The sequence below is a fragment of the Balaenoptera borealis genome, assembly GCF_965194805.1.
Source record: "Balaenoptera borealis genome assembly, chromosome: 1".
NCBI classification, from domain to species: Eukaryota; Metazoa; Chordata; class Mammalia; order Artiodactyla; family Balaenopteridae; genus Balaenoptera; species Balaenoptera borealis.
In genome coordinates this window covers 60951208-60965495 of record NC_138860.1, presented here as the reverse complement: position 1 = coordinate 60965495, position 14288 = coordinate 60951208, and the positions used below count along the sequence as shown (strand labels likewise).

Below are 14288 nucleotides of genomic sequence, written 5' to 3'. Positions count from 1 at the left end.
CTACATATGCATTCTTGAAAAACATAGTTGACTTTTGCCTATATTTGAACTTATGAATAGCATCATATGGCTTCTAACTTTCTATGTCTTATTTTGTTCAACTTCAAGATTGTGAAATTCATCCATATTGTTGTGTTCAGCTGTTTGACAGAGAAGGAAGAACATGCCACATTGTAAACAGAATCTCTGAATGGTAGAAGTGATTTTTAAAACAAACATTTTTCTGTATTCCTATATTTTCTGTAATGCATATTACTTCTGTTAATACAAGAGAAATTCCAATAAACGTTAACAAGACAAATTCCTGGCTAAAACTCAGCATGACCCACCTCTGTATCTCTTTGATGTCTATTCCTTAAAAGGAGCATTCTGGTATTTTCAATGCCTAAAGAACACAGTTCCTAAAGAAAACATTCAACTTTAATTATGTATCAATGTAAGAACTTTTCCTTAGAGTGATGACTTTTCCTAAAGATCTCAAATTGGTTTTATATATATTACCCAATTTATCCTCACACTATACTTGTTAAGAATTTGAGGCATGTGTTTTGAATCACATTAACTAATAGCAATCAGGTTAAGTGAAAACTATCATCATACAAAGCCAAACACCATAAAACTCATACTGGAAATTTCATCTTCTGACTTAGCCTAATGCTTAAGTAAGATTTGGCTTAAAGTTTGCCTGCCCTCAAATCCAGGATACTCTAAAGAATAAAAATAAAGAGTAGAGAATCTGGGCATAAATCAATACAAAAAATCTCAAGATACACTTCAAGCACATCTGAGCTCTCTCCAATCTGCTTAAACTAAAATCCTTAATTTTATATATATATATATATACACACATATATATATGTGTGTATATATATATATATATAAAACTGAATCACTTTGCTGTACACCAGAAACTAACACAACACTGTAAATCAACTATACTTCAATAATGAAAAAATATCCTTAAGATTACCCTGAAGAGACATTGCAAACCAGTCCTTTGATAACTAAGCTATTCCATGATGATCACCATGAAAATGGCTGTGGAGAAATAACTTCCCACTTGGCACACACAAGCCACCGTACACAGAGGTATAGTCGATGTAAGGTGGTAACAGGTTACAAATGAACTAACCACCAAAACAAGCAAGACCTTTGAACCACAGACTTTCTACAGTAGGAAAGATGTGCGAATATGTAGAAAAGCAGGGTACTATTTATTAAACAACTCAAAAAGTAATTACAGCGATCATGTGCCTTCAGCATTTTTTCATAAGTATCTACTGCTCCTGTCTTTTAACATGTCATTTGGAAACCCACGCTTTCCACCTTTGTAAGGTACTATCTTTTCTTTAGATATGTGCCTTTTTTCTTCCTCATAAGAATCAACTGTAATCATACTGTCAGAATTTCAGCATCTATAATCCATCATGTAACATGAATCACCTTTCAAAGTCTTACCACACAAGATCATGTGGCTTTTCATTTTTAAAATATTTCCTGATAAAGTAACACGATGTGGCCTGAATCCCTGGACCCCAGCTCCACAGAGATGGGTCCAGCTCCTGGGCTGGAGGAAGGAATCAGCAGGAAGAGCAGAACCACAGCCTAGTGGAAGCAAGTCCTGTCTTCCTTCTGTCATTGTGCAATTACATGGGCATTTCTGCAGAGGAGGAGTTAGGAGGAGACACATAAACCAGTACCAGAGATTCCTCCAAGGCAGAAGAATGGGAACACACTGTCTTTGCAAACTCTTTGAGACAGGTTTTCCTCAAGTCTAGACCATTTCTAGCTATGCTCAGCATTAGTTATGACATCTAAAATTACATGGTCCTCTAACAGTCATATATGTGAAAAATAGGCAAGGGGAGTGGTATTTTGTCATCCAAGTTCTGCATTTAACCTTGCATTGATCCTGTTTCTCCTCAAAGACTCTGTGCATATCTAGAATCTAACAGGTCAACAGATCAATATCTCAAAGGCAAATGTGTCAAGTTGCTTCAATAACATCATTCCCTTAAAGGTGACTCCTGAATCCTAATATACAAAAAAGTTGGAAAAAAGGAATGGGAAAATGAAGTTTCCAACTTAATTTCAAATAAAATAATCCCCCTGCCAATAAACATCATCCCTCAAGTAATATACATACAGGATGTCCCACAAGTCTTAGTGCAGTAACTTAGAAGTATAAATGCTACAAATGTATAATAAAATATGATTTGAAATTTAATTATATAAATTTCTTTTTTAAATATTTAGCAAAACATAAACTTTATTATTCAAAATACAAAAAATGGAATAACTATAAAAGAAATTTAAATTAATTTTGTAAATGATATTTATTAAGTTTGTTGCATTTATAGTCCTAAAGTTATGAAAGCTTACAACTACACTAAGACTTCTGAGAGATCTTAGAAGTCACTTTCCTTAATGTTACACTTCTTCTAGCGCTCTTTCAATGAAAATGGGTTTCATTCTAATCTCACTAGAGAGAAATGTCAATCTAAGGACTGCCTAGCCACAGATAAACTTTTCTGTTATTTTTGTTAAACAACTGCTAAATAGAAATAAACAAGTATTTGAGATGCTACTTTGGTAAAGCAGAGTGCCCTGGATACCCAAATTTTCCATCACTCCAAGAAATTCTCACCAACCTGAAATCTAGCACAGGGAACTACCCCCGTAGAGTCACACGAATAACTGAAAACCAAAAGGTGACTCTTCCTTAACCTTACCCATGGTTGCTATTAACCTGCCACAGAGAACAAGCTAGGAATCTTCCACTTGGTATAAAATTTCCTAAGGCCAGCTTCTGATAAAGGCAGATCACCAGAGGAAATGCAGGGTGTTCCCTGTCTGCAAAATTTCTGATAAATGGTTTTCAAACTGGACATTAGGTGTTCATCAGGACAACCTGGGGAGACTATTTAAATGCTTATTTCTGGGCTCTAGCCCAGACTTACTAAACTAAGTTCTGAAGTTAGGGCCCAGATATATGCATTTTAAAAGTCCCCCAAGTGGTTCTGGCGCACACTAAAGTTTGAGAAGCACTGTCTAGCATACCAATTACACACCACCACTGGTTTGGGTTCGAGTACCACATTCCTACCATGTTAAGGTCTTAGGATGCTTTATACCACTTGAGGGAAACTGCTACATTGGCGGTCCCCAGTGAATCATGATCCCTGGTATTCATGCCTTTGTGTAATTCCTCTCATAATGATTTGGCCACATGACTAGACTTAGCCATTGGGGCATTAAGGCATGATGCAAGCAGAGGCTTGATTAGCACTTGCACACTGAAGATTATCTTGGAATGCTCCTTTTGGAAGCCAGCAACCATGCCATAAAGAAGCTTAGGATAGACTACTGAATGGTGAGATGCCATGTGGAAAAAGTCTCTGAAGGATGAGAAACTATCTTGTACATTTCAGTTCCAGCAGAGCTCCCAGCTGAATAAAGCCACCCAAGTGACCCCAGGTATACCACAGGAGAATTCCCAACTGAGCCCAGGTAATACACAGAACTGTGAGAAACCATTTTTAAGGAACTAAGTTTGGTGATGGTTGTTATAAAGCAATAGATAACTAAAACACAACTACTTCAGGTTTTTAAAAAATGTGTCATGTGATATAATCTCTAAGACTGCTACTGTTAATAGCTAACACTTTATTGTATACCTACTATGCAAATTATTCCAAGTGCATCACATGTATTAACTTATTTATGACGTAGGTTCTGTCACCTCCATTTTGCAGATCAAAAAAAATGAAGCTTTAGGAGGTCAAGAAATGTCTTCAAGGCCACATAATTAGTGTCAAGCCATAGAATTATAAGAGTCATTCCAAACATTATATACTATGATCATCCTTGCCAGGTACAGTAGGATTTTCACTGAACTCTCTGCCATTCTTTTATCTATATTCTTGTTTCTTCTAATTCAGACATTTGAGTATAGATAGATCTTTTGCTTGTACTACACTTCACTAGGCTCTGAAGAGAGCCTAAGATTCCTGATGCACACATCACAGTTGCTAGGTGCTAGTGCTTTGGCTGCCTAGCAACAGATGTTTCTTTATTCCAGTCAGGTGTGAAGAGCAAGCCCTGTCTTCCAACAATAAAAGACACAGTGATTTCTCATTGCATTGTCATTGATTAAAAAAAAAAAAAACTATAATCATAAAGGCACACAATTAAGCCTGGAATAAATCTATTCAATCCTCCTGCTTTCACACAGTAACATTCTAACAATCAAAACTACTCATCCTCTAAATGTCTGCAAGGAGACATCAACCAGGACCAAGTTTATCCATTAAGAAGGACTTCTTGGGGCTTCCCTGGTGGCGCAGTGGTTGAGAATCTGCCTGCCAATGCAGGGGACACGGGTTCGAGCCCTGGTCTGGGAAGATCCCACATGCCGCGGAGCGGCTAGGCCCGTGAGCCACAACTACTGAGCCTGCGCGTCTGGAGCCTGTGCTCTGCAACAAGAGAGGCCGCGATAGTGAGAGGCCCGTGCACCGCGATGAAGAGTGGCCCCCGCTTGCCGCAACTAGAGAAAGTCCTCGCACAGAAACGAAGACCCAACACAGCCAAAAATAAATAAATAAATAAATAAATAAATAAAAGAAGGACTTCTTAACTCTAAGAGTTTTAGACACTGTATTACAGTGCCAGAAATGTACAATTAGAATGTGTGCATTTTGTTATATAAATTATACATCAATAAAGTTATTTAAAATTAAAAAAGAAGAACATTCTCACAGCAATAACTTGGAAGATGGGAAAAGAAGATTTCAGTGGCTGCTTAAAGCATTCTAAAGTCTTCGTCTTTGGAAAAATTTGGACAGAGTGAACAAGTTTAAATTTTATTAATAAAATTTAGAGTTAAGTACATATGCTAAAATTTAGGCAGAACCAATTAAAAATACACACTCTATAACAGAGGTCAGGAAACTTTTTCTGTAAAGGGTCAGACAGTTAATGTTTTAGGCTTTTCAAGTTTTACTGTATCTGTCACAACTACTCAACCCTACTATTGTAGCAATAAAAGCAGCCATAGATAATCCAGAAATGAGTATGGCTGTGTTCCAGTAAAACTTTATTTATAAAACCAGGCAGAATGCCCGACTTAGCCCAATGGCTATAGTCTGCTGATTCCCTGATCTAGGACTTTCTTTTATAAAACATTCTTTTATAAGAATTTTCAATACAGTTTCACAGAATAATAGAATATCTGGGTTTAAAGGCTGAGAGGAAACTTTTTAAACCATCGTGACTCATTTTACTGAGGAGGAAACTAAAATCATACAATGCAGTAAAATCGTTTAATGCAGAAATCTGTTATAAGAAAGGAAAATTTCCAACAAAACTTCAGGGTTCTAATACTTCAAAAGGCTAATTTTTTGGCCATTACAAGTCCAAAAGCAGCTCTCCCAGATTTGGCTACCACCTCCTGCCCAGTGCCAACCATAATGGACAATCAGAATATGTAATTGCTGATAGCTGCTGAATCGACTAGATGGAAGCAATGATCCTACTTCATGGGCTTAAGTTAGACCCAGACTTTAAGAAAAATAAAGTATTTTGTTCCTTACACACTAATAGCGATTTTCTTTCTTTCTGTGGATGATGGATGATGGATTTTGTTAGTATTTTAAACTATTGCTTTGTTTCTAAGGAGTCATTCACCTTTAGTTAAAAATTAAAAGATAATGATATTAGTAGTAGTGGTAGTAGTAATAGAGTAGTAATCATAATAGTAATAATGTCTAACACTTATGTAGCACTTAAGTAAGTGCTGGGCACTGCTTAGGACATTAATCTCTACATTTAATCATTTAGTCATCTAACCATTACATTAAGTGCATTTAAACCTTACAATTACCTTGTGAAGAAGGTATACAATTATTCTCATCTTATAGAGGAGGAAACAAGGTACAAAGGGGTTAAGTAACTTATCCAATATCCTCATGGCTAATAAGTAGCGGAGCCAGAATACAAACCTACACAGCCTGATTTCAGAGTAAAAATAATTCATTTTATCAATGGAATTAAACTAACTACATATAAATAATACTAAGGACATCAAAAACAAACACATTGCATAATTTTTAAATTAAAAAAAAAACAGAAAAATTCACCTTGTTTTTCTTCCCTTTTAAAACCTGAGTCCCCAAATGACAAAATATATTTCAATCTACATATGTAAAAAGACTGCAAATACCCTAGTATATCCTATTATTTTCTTCCACCATCTATTCCACAAACTAAGCTCTTTTTTTCTAGCTCTCTTAGAAGTCAGAAGTGAATCACCGCATCCATGTAAATTAACTAAAGGACTAAGAATTAAGGCCGCCTACATCCACATGACATTATCATTTGTGCCAAGAAATTATTACCCACAAAGATAAAGCTGTAAATCATTAAATAACTTCATTGTTCACTTCAGGAACCTCCCAAAAGTCCATTTATGTCAACAATAGTCTATTCAAACAGTTCCCTTTTCACAATATTCCCTCAACTGGGCAAATAACTCACTCATCAAACAGTTGCATACTTTTAAGACTTGGTTAAAATCCTTGCCTCACTGTTTCTACTAATTCTAAACTATTATGTCATAAATTTTGCCCCATTTCAATCATATCACTGCATTGACAGACCCACCTTACATATATCAAGGTCACACCTGAAATTCTACAATATCTGCCCATGACCTCTCCATTGTGAAGTCCACTAAGACTCCATCCAGGTGTGATCTCCTTACTGCAGTAGGCAGTAAACTCAGTCTTGCTTAATCAACAAGCCATTCAGGCCTTCTTTGGGGGAGTGGACAATCAATAGAAGATAACATTCCCTGTTCCATTTCAGCTGCTCTCTTAATAACTCCTCTTTTAAAAATTTCTTTTTCTAGACCACAGGTGAAATTAAATATACCAGGAAATCAGATCATTACAGAAAAAGAAACATAAACCAGTAATTGAAAGGGGGCCAAGTAAAGCTAATAATAAATTCAACATGAAACTTCAAACTATATTTAATTGTAACCACAGTTTAAGCTGAATTGGGTTAATTACACATTTCAGAATGGTTTTAAAGCATCCCTAAAATTGAGGTTTAAAAAAAAAAAGGAAAAAATGCCTTGAAATGTCAAAGTTTAAATAAAGTATTCTGCCATCTGACTAGATTTAACAAAAATTTCTTATACTTTAACTCATATGCCTCTACTGTCATATATCAAATATGGGTATATGAAATATAGTTTTAATCTTTAAAGACTAAAAATTATTTAAACCTATATAATATTTAGAAAATGAAATTTTTAAAAATCCATTCATTCATCTATTATTTAGTATATTCTAGTTTTTTAAGGATGATCTTTTAAATTATTCCCCATCTCATTTCCAAAGGATTTGGGATGGCTGACAAAAACACATTGAGCAGACTAAAACAGATGAAGGAAAATGAAGAAAAAACGTACAAACTCTCTCTCTCTCTCTCACTCACACACACACACACACACACACACACACACACACATACATATCAGTCAAAGAACTTTGTTTCAGATACAGAGAACCAAAAGAAGTTTCTATAGCTTTCTCAGAAAGGGCATACTGCAGATATGGTAGATATTGTTTTAGATTAGGAGTGCTGTTTAAGTGAATTAAGTGAATCACAGTTATGTGGTTGGGAGGAGAGGAGGCAGAGTAAAAGTCAAGGAATCAAGACCAGTAACAGGACGAGCATGACCATAATCAGCAACCCAAGGAACACCTTTTAGAAATTCTCAGATACAAAGAGAAAGATATAGATTCAGATAGATTTTGCCCTCATATTATGTCACCTTTATTCATGTGCCTTCAAAAAACATGAATGGAAATATTAAAATTATACTTTAATTTCTATATATAAAATGTATCAAGATAAAACAAACATTAACAAAATAAGCTCCTATTAGCAAAATGTATTGGCTATATTGTATTCAACACAGCACTTACCTTCGCTGATGGCATGGGGCTTAACAATGCAACAAGTAGTACAATTGGTAAATTTAGCAGTGTTTGCTGGCCCACAAACTCCACTTGAAGGAAAAAATAACTCCATTTCCTAAAGACAGAGAGAAATGACTTTGGCACATGTAATCTTGTTACACATCTGTAAAACAACTCAGGAAATGTGCACAGGATACTATTATCCAGGTACTTCAGAGAAGAGCTAAAGCAGAGGATATGGGGGAAGTGTCTGCCTCAGGAAGGCCCCAGAGGGTCCTGCTCCGTTACAAGCTCTTCTCAAACTCCTAGGATATTTACGTGAGAGGAGAAGAACTATGCAATTACTTTTGAAGTTTCATAACATAAATTCTTTTCCTCAAATTTTCTGAAAATGCTTTTTACAAAGACTAACTGAACCTTGTTTTAAGTCTTAAAAGAACATATAAAGAAGTATTAAAGCAATGACGATATGTATCATTCTGTCTCAGGATTAAAGCTGAGAATGTCTTAACATATTTTGAATATAGGAAGAAATCAATATAAAGTTCTTATTTTACCCAAAGCATCAGTTTATGAGACACAGGTCCAATTTTAAACTTTTCATTAAAATGTGTAAAATTCAATTAAAAATTAGGAAATCTTTATAGAAACAGATTAGTATTCAAGAATCAGCGCTACAGTTAGTTAAAACTAATTAACTACATATAGTGCTAAAGTCAAATCACATGAACCTTATTTTATAACCAGATTCAGGCTGTGCTATTTGCTTTGCACATAGTTCATTAAAATAACCACCTAGCAATTTGAACTAGCTACAAAGATGGCCACACTAATCAGTAAACTATTTAGACATATGCTTTCCTGCTTCTAAGCTTTTACTACTATTATTTCTATTCCCTACAACGCCCTCTGTCCCAAAGAACCATACCAACGTGTAAAGGGTCACTTTAAATATTACCTCCCCCAGGAGCCCCTTTTGATGCACCCCAATCAGTATACTGTAGTCCTCCAAAGTTGTGGTTATTTTGGTAATTGCCCCCCATGAATTATAAATTTGAAGAAAAGAACTAACTTGCATAGCCATGTAGGTCCTTTAGCATCTAAAACAAATAGCTCAAAGTAAATACTCACTTTTTACTGAATTTAAAAATTGAAAGATCATAGGATGTGTTAGTGTACCACACTGGTGTTCATTAAAAAAAAAAAACGATCTCGGGAAGATGAGGAAATGTTCAAATAGTAGCGTATATACTTGAGTGATTCTGGGGTTAATGACACTTTAGAATTAAAATGTTCCATTCCTTAGACAAGTATCTTTCTATCGTATTGCTGCCTTTGCTTATCACTCTTCTTGATCAGTAACAGCAACTACCGCTTGTAGTCCTGTACCAAATGCTTTGATTACATGTTCTCAGAGAACGTGTAAGGTACAGGTGAAAACTCAGATACCTACAGGGTCCTGGTAGGTAATCAGTGAGTGAATGAAGTAAACCTGGTGTGACAAGAAGGCATGGTAGAGGGTTGCAAACTGGAAAGGGCGTGTCCCGTCTACAGTTCCCCTTTCTCTGCTTCCTTGCAACAAAACTCCTCAAAAGAGATGTCTTTATTCACTGGCTTTACTTCTCTTCCATTTCCTCTTAAACTTACAACTAATTAGGCTTTCATTCCACAAAGGTTATTCATGAAAATCCCCAATCACCTCCATGTTACCAAGCCCCCTGGTTAATTCTCAGACCTCACCTTACCTGACCCAACAGCATTTGACACAATTGATCCCTACATCCTGGAATGTTTTCATCACCTGGTTTTCTTCCCACTGCTCCTTTTCAGTCTCCTTTGATGATTTTCTCCCCTTTGGCAGACCCCTAAGTACTAGAGAGGGGTCTAGTACTATCTATTGTCACTATTCTACCTATTGTCACTCTCTTGTTGAGGCCCTCAAGTCCCATGGCTTTAAATGCTACCTGTATTCTGATGTCTCCTACATTTTAACCTCCAGCCCAACCTCCTCCCTAAACTCCACATCCATATCTATCTACCACTTACAGACATTTCATATTTAAAACATCCAAAACAGACTTCAAATTTCCACTGTCTCCCATAAATCTGTTCAATCCCGCCCTTTTCCTTATCCTTCAATTGCACAAGCCAAAAATAAATAACAAAAAGCAAAAACAAAGAACACAGTGATTCTTGATTCCTCTCCACCTGTCCAATCTATCAGGAAGTCCTTTAGAATATAACCAGAATCCAACCACCTACCTCCACATCTGTCACCTTGGTCCATGTGACATGCCACCACCATCTCTCCGTTTAATGACTGCACTAACCTCCTAACTGATCTCCCATTCCAACTTTTCCCACAACACAAGTACCCCTACCCTGCCTGGCCTATTATTTACACAGCAGTCAGAATGCAACTAATAAAAACAGATCATGTCACTCCTCTGCACAGAACCCTCCACGACCTCCTATCTCATTCAGAGTGAATTTCAAAGTCCTAGATATCCTACAAGGCCTTATGTGACCTGGGCCCTGGCTATATGTGACCTAATCTCCAGCTATTTCCATGAAACACATTTCTGCCCCAGCATCACTGGCCTCACCTCCTCACTGTTCCTTGAACATAGCAAATATGTTCCCACCTCAGAGTTTTTGCATGTACTGTTCCCTTACTTGCTGGAACACTCTTTCCCCCAGACATTTGCTTGGATTTCTCCCTCACTTCCTTCTGATTGCTCCTCAAACCAGATATTATAAGGACTTTCTATATGCTATATTTAATAGCATTCAACACCACTACTCCACACACAATCCTGGTCTTTTTCTATGTCCTTCCCCTGCTTTATTTTCTTCAGAGCAATTACTAATAGACATCAGAGTTATAGGTCTATTTATTTACTATCTGACATCCCCCCCATCAGAAAAGCTATAAGCTCCATGAGTCAGGACTTTGCTTTTTTCACAGTAGCTTCTCAATAAATAGTTTGGAATGACTGAAATTCAGAAACATTTTATTTAACATATGTAGAATTTATATAGACACAGACACTCAGAAAGGTTAAGAAACAAGCCCTTGCAAGTTAGCAAGTGGCAAAGTCATGATTCAAATCCAGGTCATACTGACTCCAAAGTCCTGAACTTTTTCTATCATCTTTCTTTCAGATGTAAAAAGCTATGCTTGAGGGGAGACCTTCAAGATGGCGGAGGAGTAAGACATGGAGATCACCTTCCTCCCCACAAATACATTAGAAATACATCTACATGTGGAACTTGGGGTTTGCTTTCTGCATCTAATTTGTTTCTGGTTTTCTGCTTATCATAGTTTAGTATTTAGAGTTTAATATCATTGGTAGATTTGTTTATTGATTTGGTTGCTCTCTTCCTGCTTTTTTTATATATAGATATATATACATTTTTCCTTTTTCTCTTTTTGTGAGTGTATATGTGTATACTTTTTTGTGTGATTTTGTCTGTATAGCTTTGCTTTTACCATTTGTCCTAGGGTTCTGTCTGTCTGTTCTTTTTTTTTAGTATAGTTTTTAGCACTTGTTATCATTGGTGGATTTCTTTTTTGCTTTGGGTGCTCTGTTCTTTCTTTTCTTTTTGCTTTCTTTTTAAATTACTTATTAATTTTTTTAATTCTTACTAATTATTTTTAATTTTTTAATTTTTTTTGTTTTTCATAATTATTTTTTATTTTAATAACTATTTTACTTTATTATTTTTTTCTGTCTTTCTTTCTGTTTTTCTCCCTTTTCTTCTGAGCAGTGTGGCTGACAGGGTCTTGGTGCTCCGGCCAGGTGTCAGGCCTGTGCCTCTGAGGTGGGAAAGCCAAGTTCAGGACATTGGTCCACCAGAGACCTGCCGGCTCCACATAATATCAAATGGCAAAAGCTCTCCCAGAGACCTCCATCTCAACGCTAAGACCTAGCTCCACTCAACGACCAGCAAGCTACAGGGCTGGATACCCTATGCCAAACAGCTAGCAAGACAGGAACACAACAGAGAACACAACCCATTAGCAGAGAGGCTGGCTAAAATCATAAGGTCACAGACACCCGAAAACACACCACCGGATGTGGTTCTGCCTACCAGAGAGACAAAATCCAGCCTCATACACCAGAACACAGGCACTAGTTCCCTCCACCAGGAAACCTACACAACCCACTAAACTAACCTTAGCCAATGGGGGCAGACACCAAAAACAACAGGAACTACAAACCTGCAGCCTGAGAAAAGGAGACCCCAAACACAGTAAGATAAGCAAAATGAGAAGACAGAGAGACACACAGCAGATGAAGGAAAAAGGTAAAAACCAAGCAGACCAAACAAATGAAGAGGAAATAGGCAGTCTATCTGAAAAAGAATTCAGACTAATGAGAGAAAAGATGATCCAAAACTTGGAAATAGAATGGAGAAAATACAATAAACGTTTAACAAGGACCTAGAAGAACTAAAGAGCAAACAAACAATGATGAACAACACAATAAATGAAATTAAAAATTCTGTACAAGGAAGCAATAGCAGAATAACTAAGGCAGAAGAAAAGATAAGTGACCTGGAAGATAAAATATTGGAAATAACTACCACAGAGCAGGATAAAGAAAAAAGAATGAAAAGAATTGAGAACAGTCTTAGAGACCTCTGGGACAACATTAAACACACCAACACTCGAATTACAGGAGTCCCAGAAGAAGAAGAGAAAAAGAAAAGGACTGGGAAAATAGTTCAAGAGATTATAGATGAAAACTTCCCTAATATGGAAAAAGAAATGGTTAATCAAGTTCAGGAAGTGCAGAGAGTCCCATACAGGATAAATCCAAGGATAAACACACCAAGACACATATTAATCAAACTATCAAAAATTAAATACAAAGAAAAAATATTAAAAGCAGCAAGGGAAAAACAACAAATAACATACAAGGGAATCCCCATAAGGTTAACAGCTGATCTTTCAGCAGAAACTCTGCAAGCCAGAAGGGAGTGGCAAGACACATTTAAAGTGATGAAAAGGAAAAACCTACAACCAAGATTACTCTACCCAGCAAGGATCTCATTCAGATTTGATGGCAAAATTAAAACCTTTAGAGACAAGCAAAAGCTAAGAGAGTTCAGCACCACCAAACCAGCTTTACAACAAATGCTAAAGGAACTTCTCTAGGCAGGAAACAGAAGAGAAGGAAAAGACCTACAATAACAAACCCAAAACAATTAAGAAAATGGTAATAGGAACATACATATCAATAACTACCTTAAATGTAAATGGACTAAATGCTCCAACCAAAAGACAAAGACTGGCTGAATGGAAACAAAACAAGACCCATATATATGTTGTCTACAAGAGACCCACTTCAGACCTAGGGACACATACAGACTGAAAGTGAAGGAATGGAAAAAGATATTCCATGGAAATGGAAATCAAAAGAAAGCTGGAGTAGCAATTCTCATATCAGACAAAATACACTTTAAAATAAAGACTATTAAAAGAGACAAAGAAGGACACTACATAATGATTAAGGGATCGATCCAAGAAGAAGATATAACAATTGTGAATATTTATGCGCCCAACATAGGAGCACCTCAATACATAAGGCAAATGCTAACAGCCATAAAAGGGGAAATCGACAGTAACACAATCATAGTAGGGGACTTTAACATCCCACTTTCACCAATGGACAGATCATCCAAAATGAAAATAAATACGGAAACACAAGCATTAAATGACACATTAAACAAGATGGAGTTAGTTGATATTTATAGGACATTCCATCCAAAAACAACAGAATACACTTTCTTCTCAAGTGCTCATGGAACATTCTCCAGGATAGATCATATCTAGGGTCACAAATCAAACCTTGGTAAATTTAAGAAAATTGAAATTGTATCAAGTATCTTTTCCGACCACAATGCTATGAGACTACTTATCAATTACAGGAAAACATCTGTAAAAAATACAAACACATGGAAGTTAAACAATACACTACTTAATAACCAAGAGCTCACTGAAGAAATCAAAGAGGAAATCAAAAAATACCTAGAAACAAATAACAATGAAAACACGAGGACCCAAAACCTATGGGATGCAGCAAAAGCAGTTCTAAGACAGAAGTTTATAGCAAGACAATCCTACCTCAAGAAACAAGAAACATCTCAAATAAACAACCTCACTTTACACCTAAAGCAATTAGAGAAAGAAGAACCAAAAAACCCCAAAGTTAACAGAAGGAAAGAAATCATAAAGATCACATCAGAAATAAATGAAAAAGAAATGAAGGAAACAAAAGCAAAGATCAATAA

At 36.2% G+C, this 14288-nt stretch overlaps 1 protein-coding gene and 1 long non-coding RNA gene across 5 annotated transcripts in view; one reads left to right on the top strand and one right to left on the bottom strand.

Annotated features, from left to right (window-relative positions):
- LOC309636198 overlaps nt 1-14288 on the top strand; it is a 937790-nt gene that overhangs the window by 753119 nt on the left and 170383 nt on the right. The gene's annotated exons all lie outside the window — the stretch shown is intronic.
- Nucleotides 1-14288, bottom strand: part of NME7 (NME/NM23 family member 7) — a 244738-nt gene that overhangs the window by 171148 nt on the left and 59302 nt on the right. For all 4 annotated transcript variants that reach the window (XM_082393989.1, XM_082393990.1, XM_082393987.1 and 1 more), the window contains one exon: nt 7995-8103. In XM_082393989.1, coding sequence (XP_082250115.1) covers nt 7995-8103 — 109 coding nt within the window. The remainder of the gene's footprint in view (nt 1-7994; nt 8104-14288) is intronic.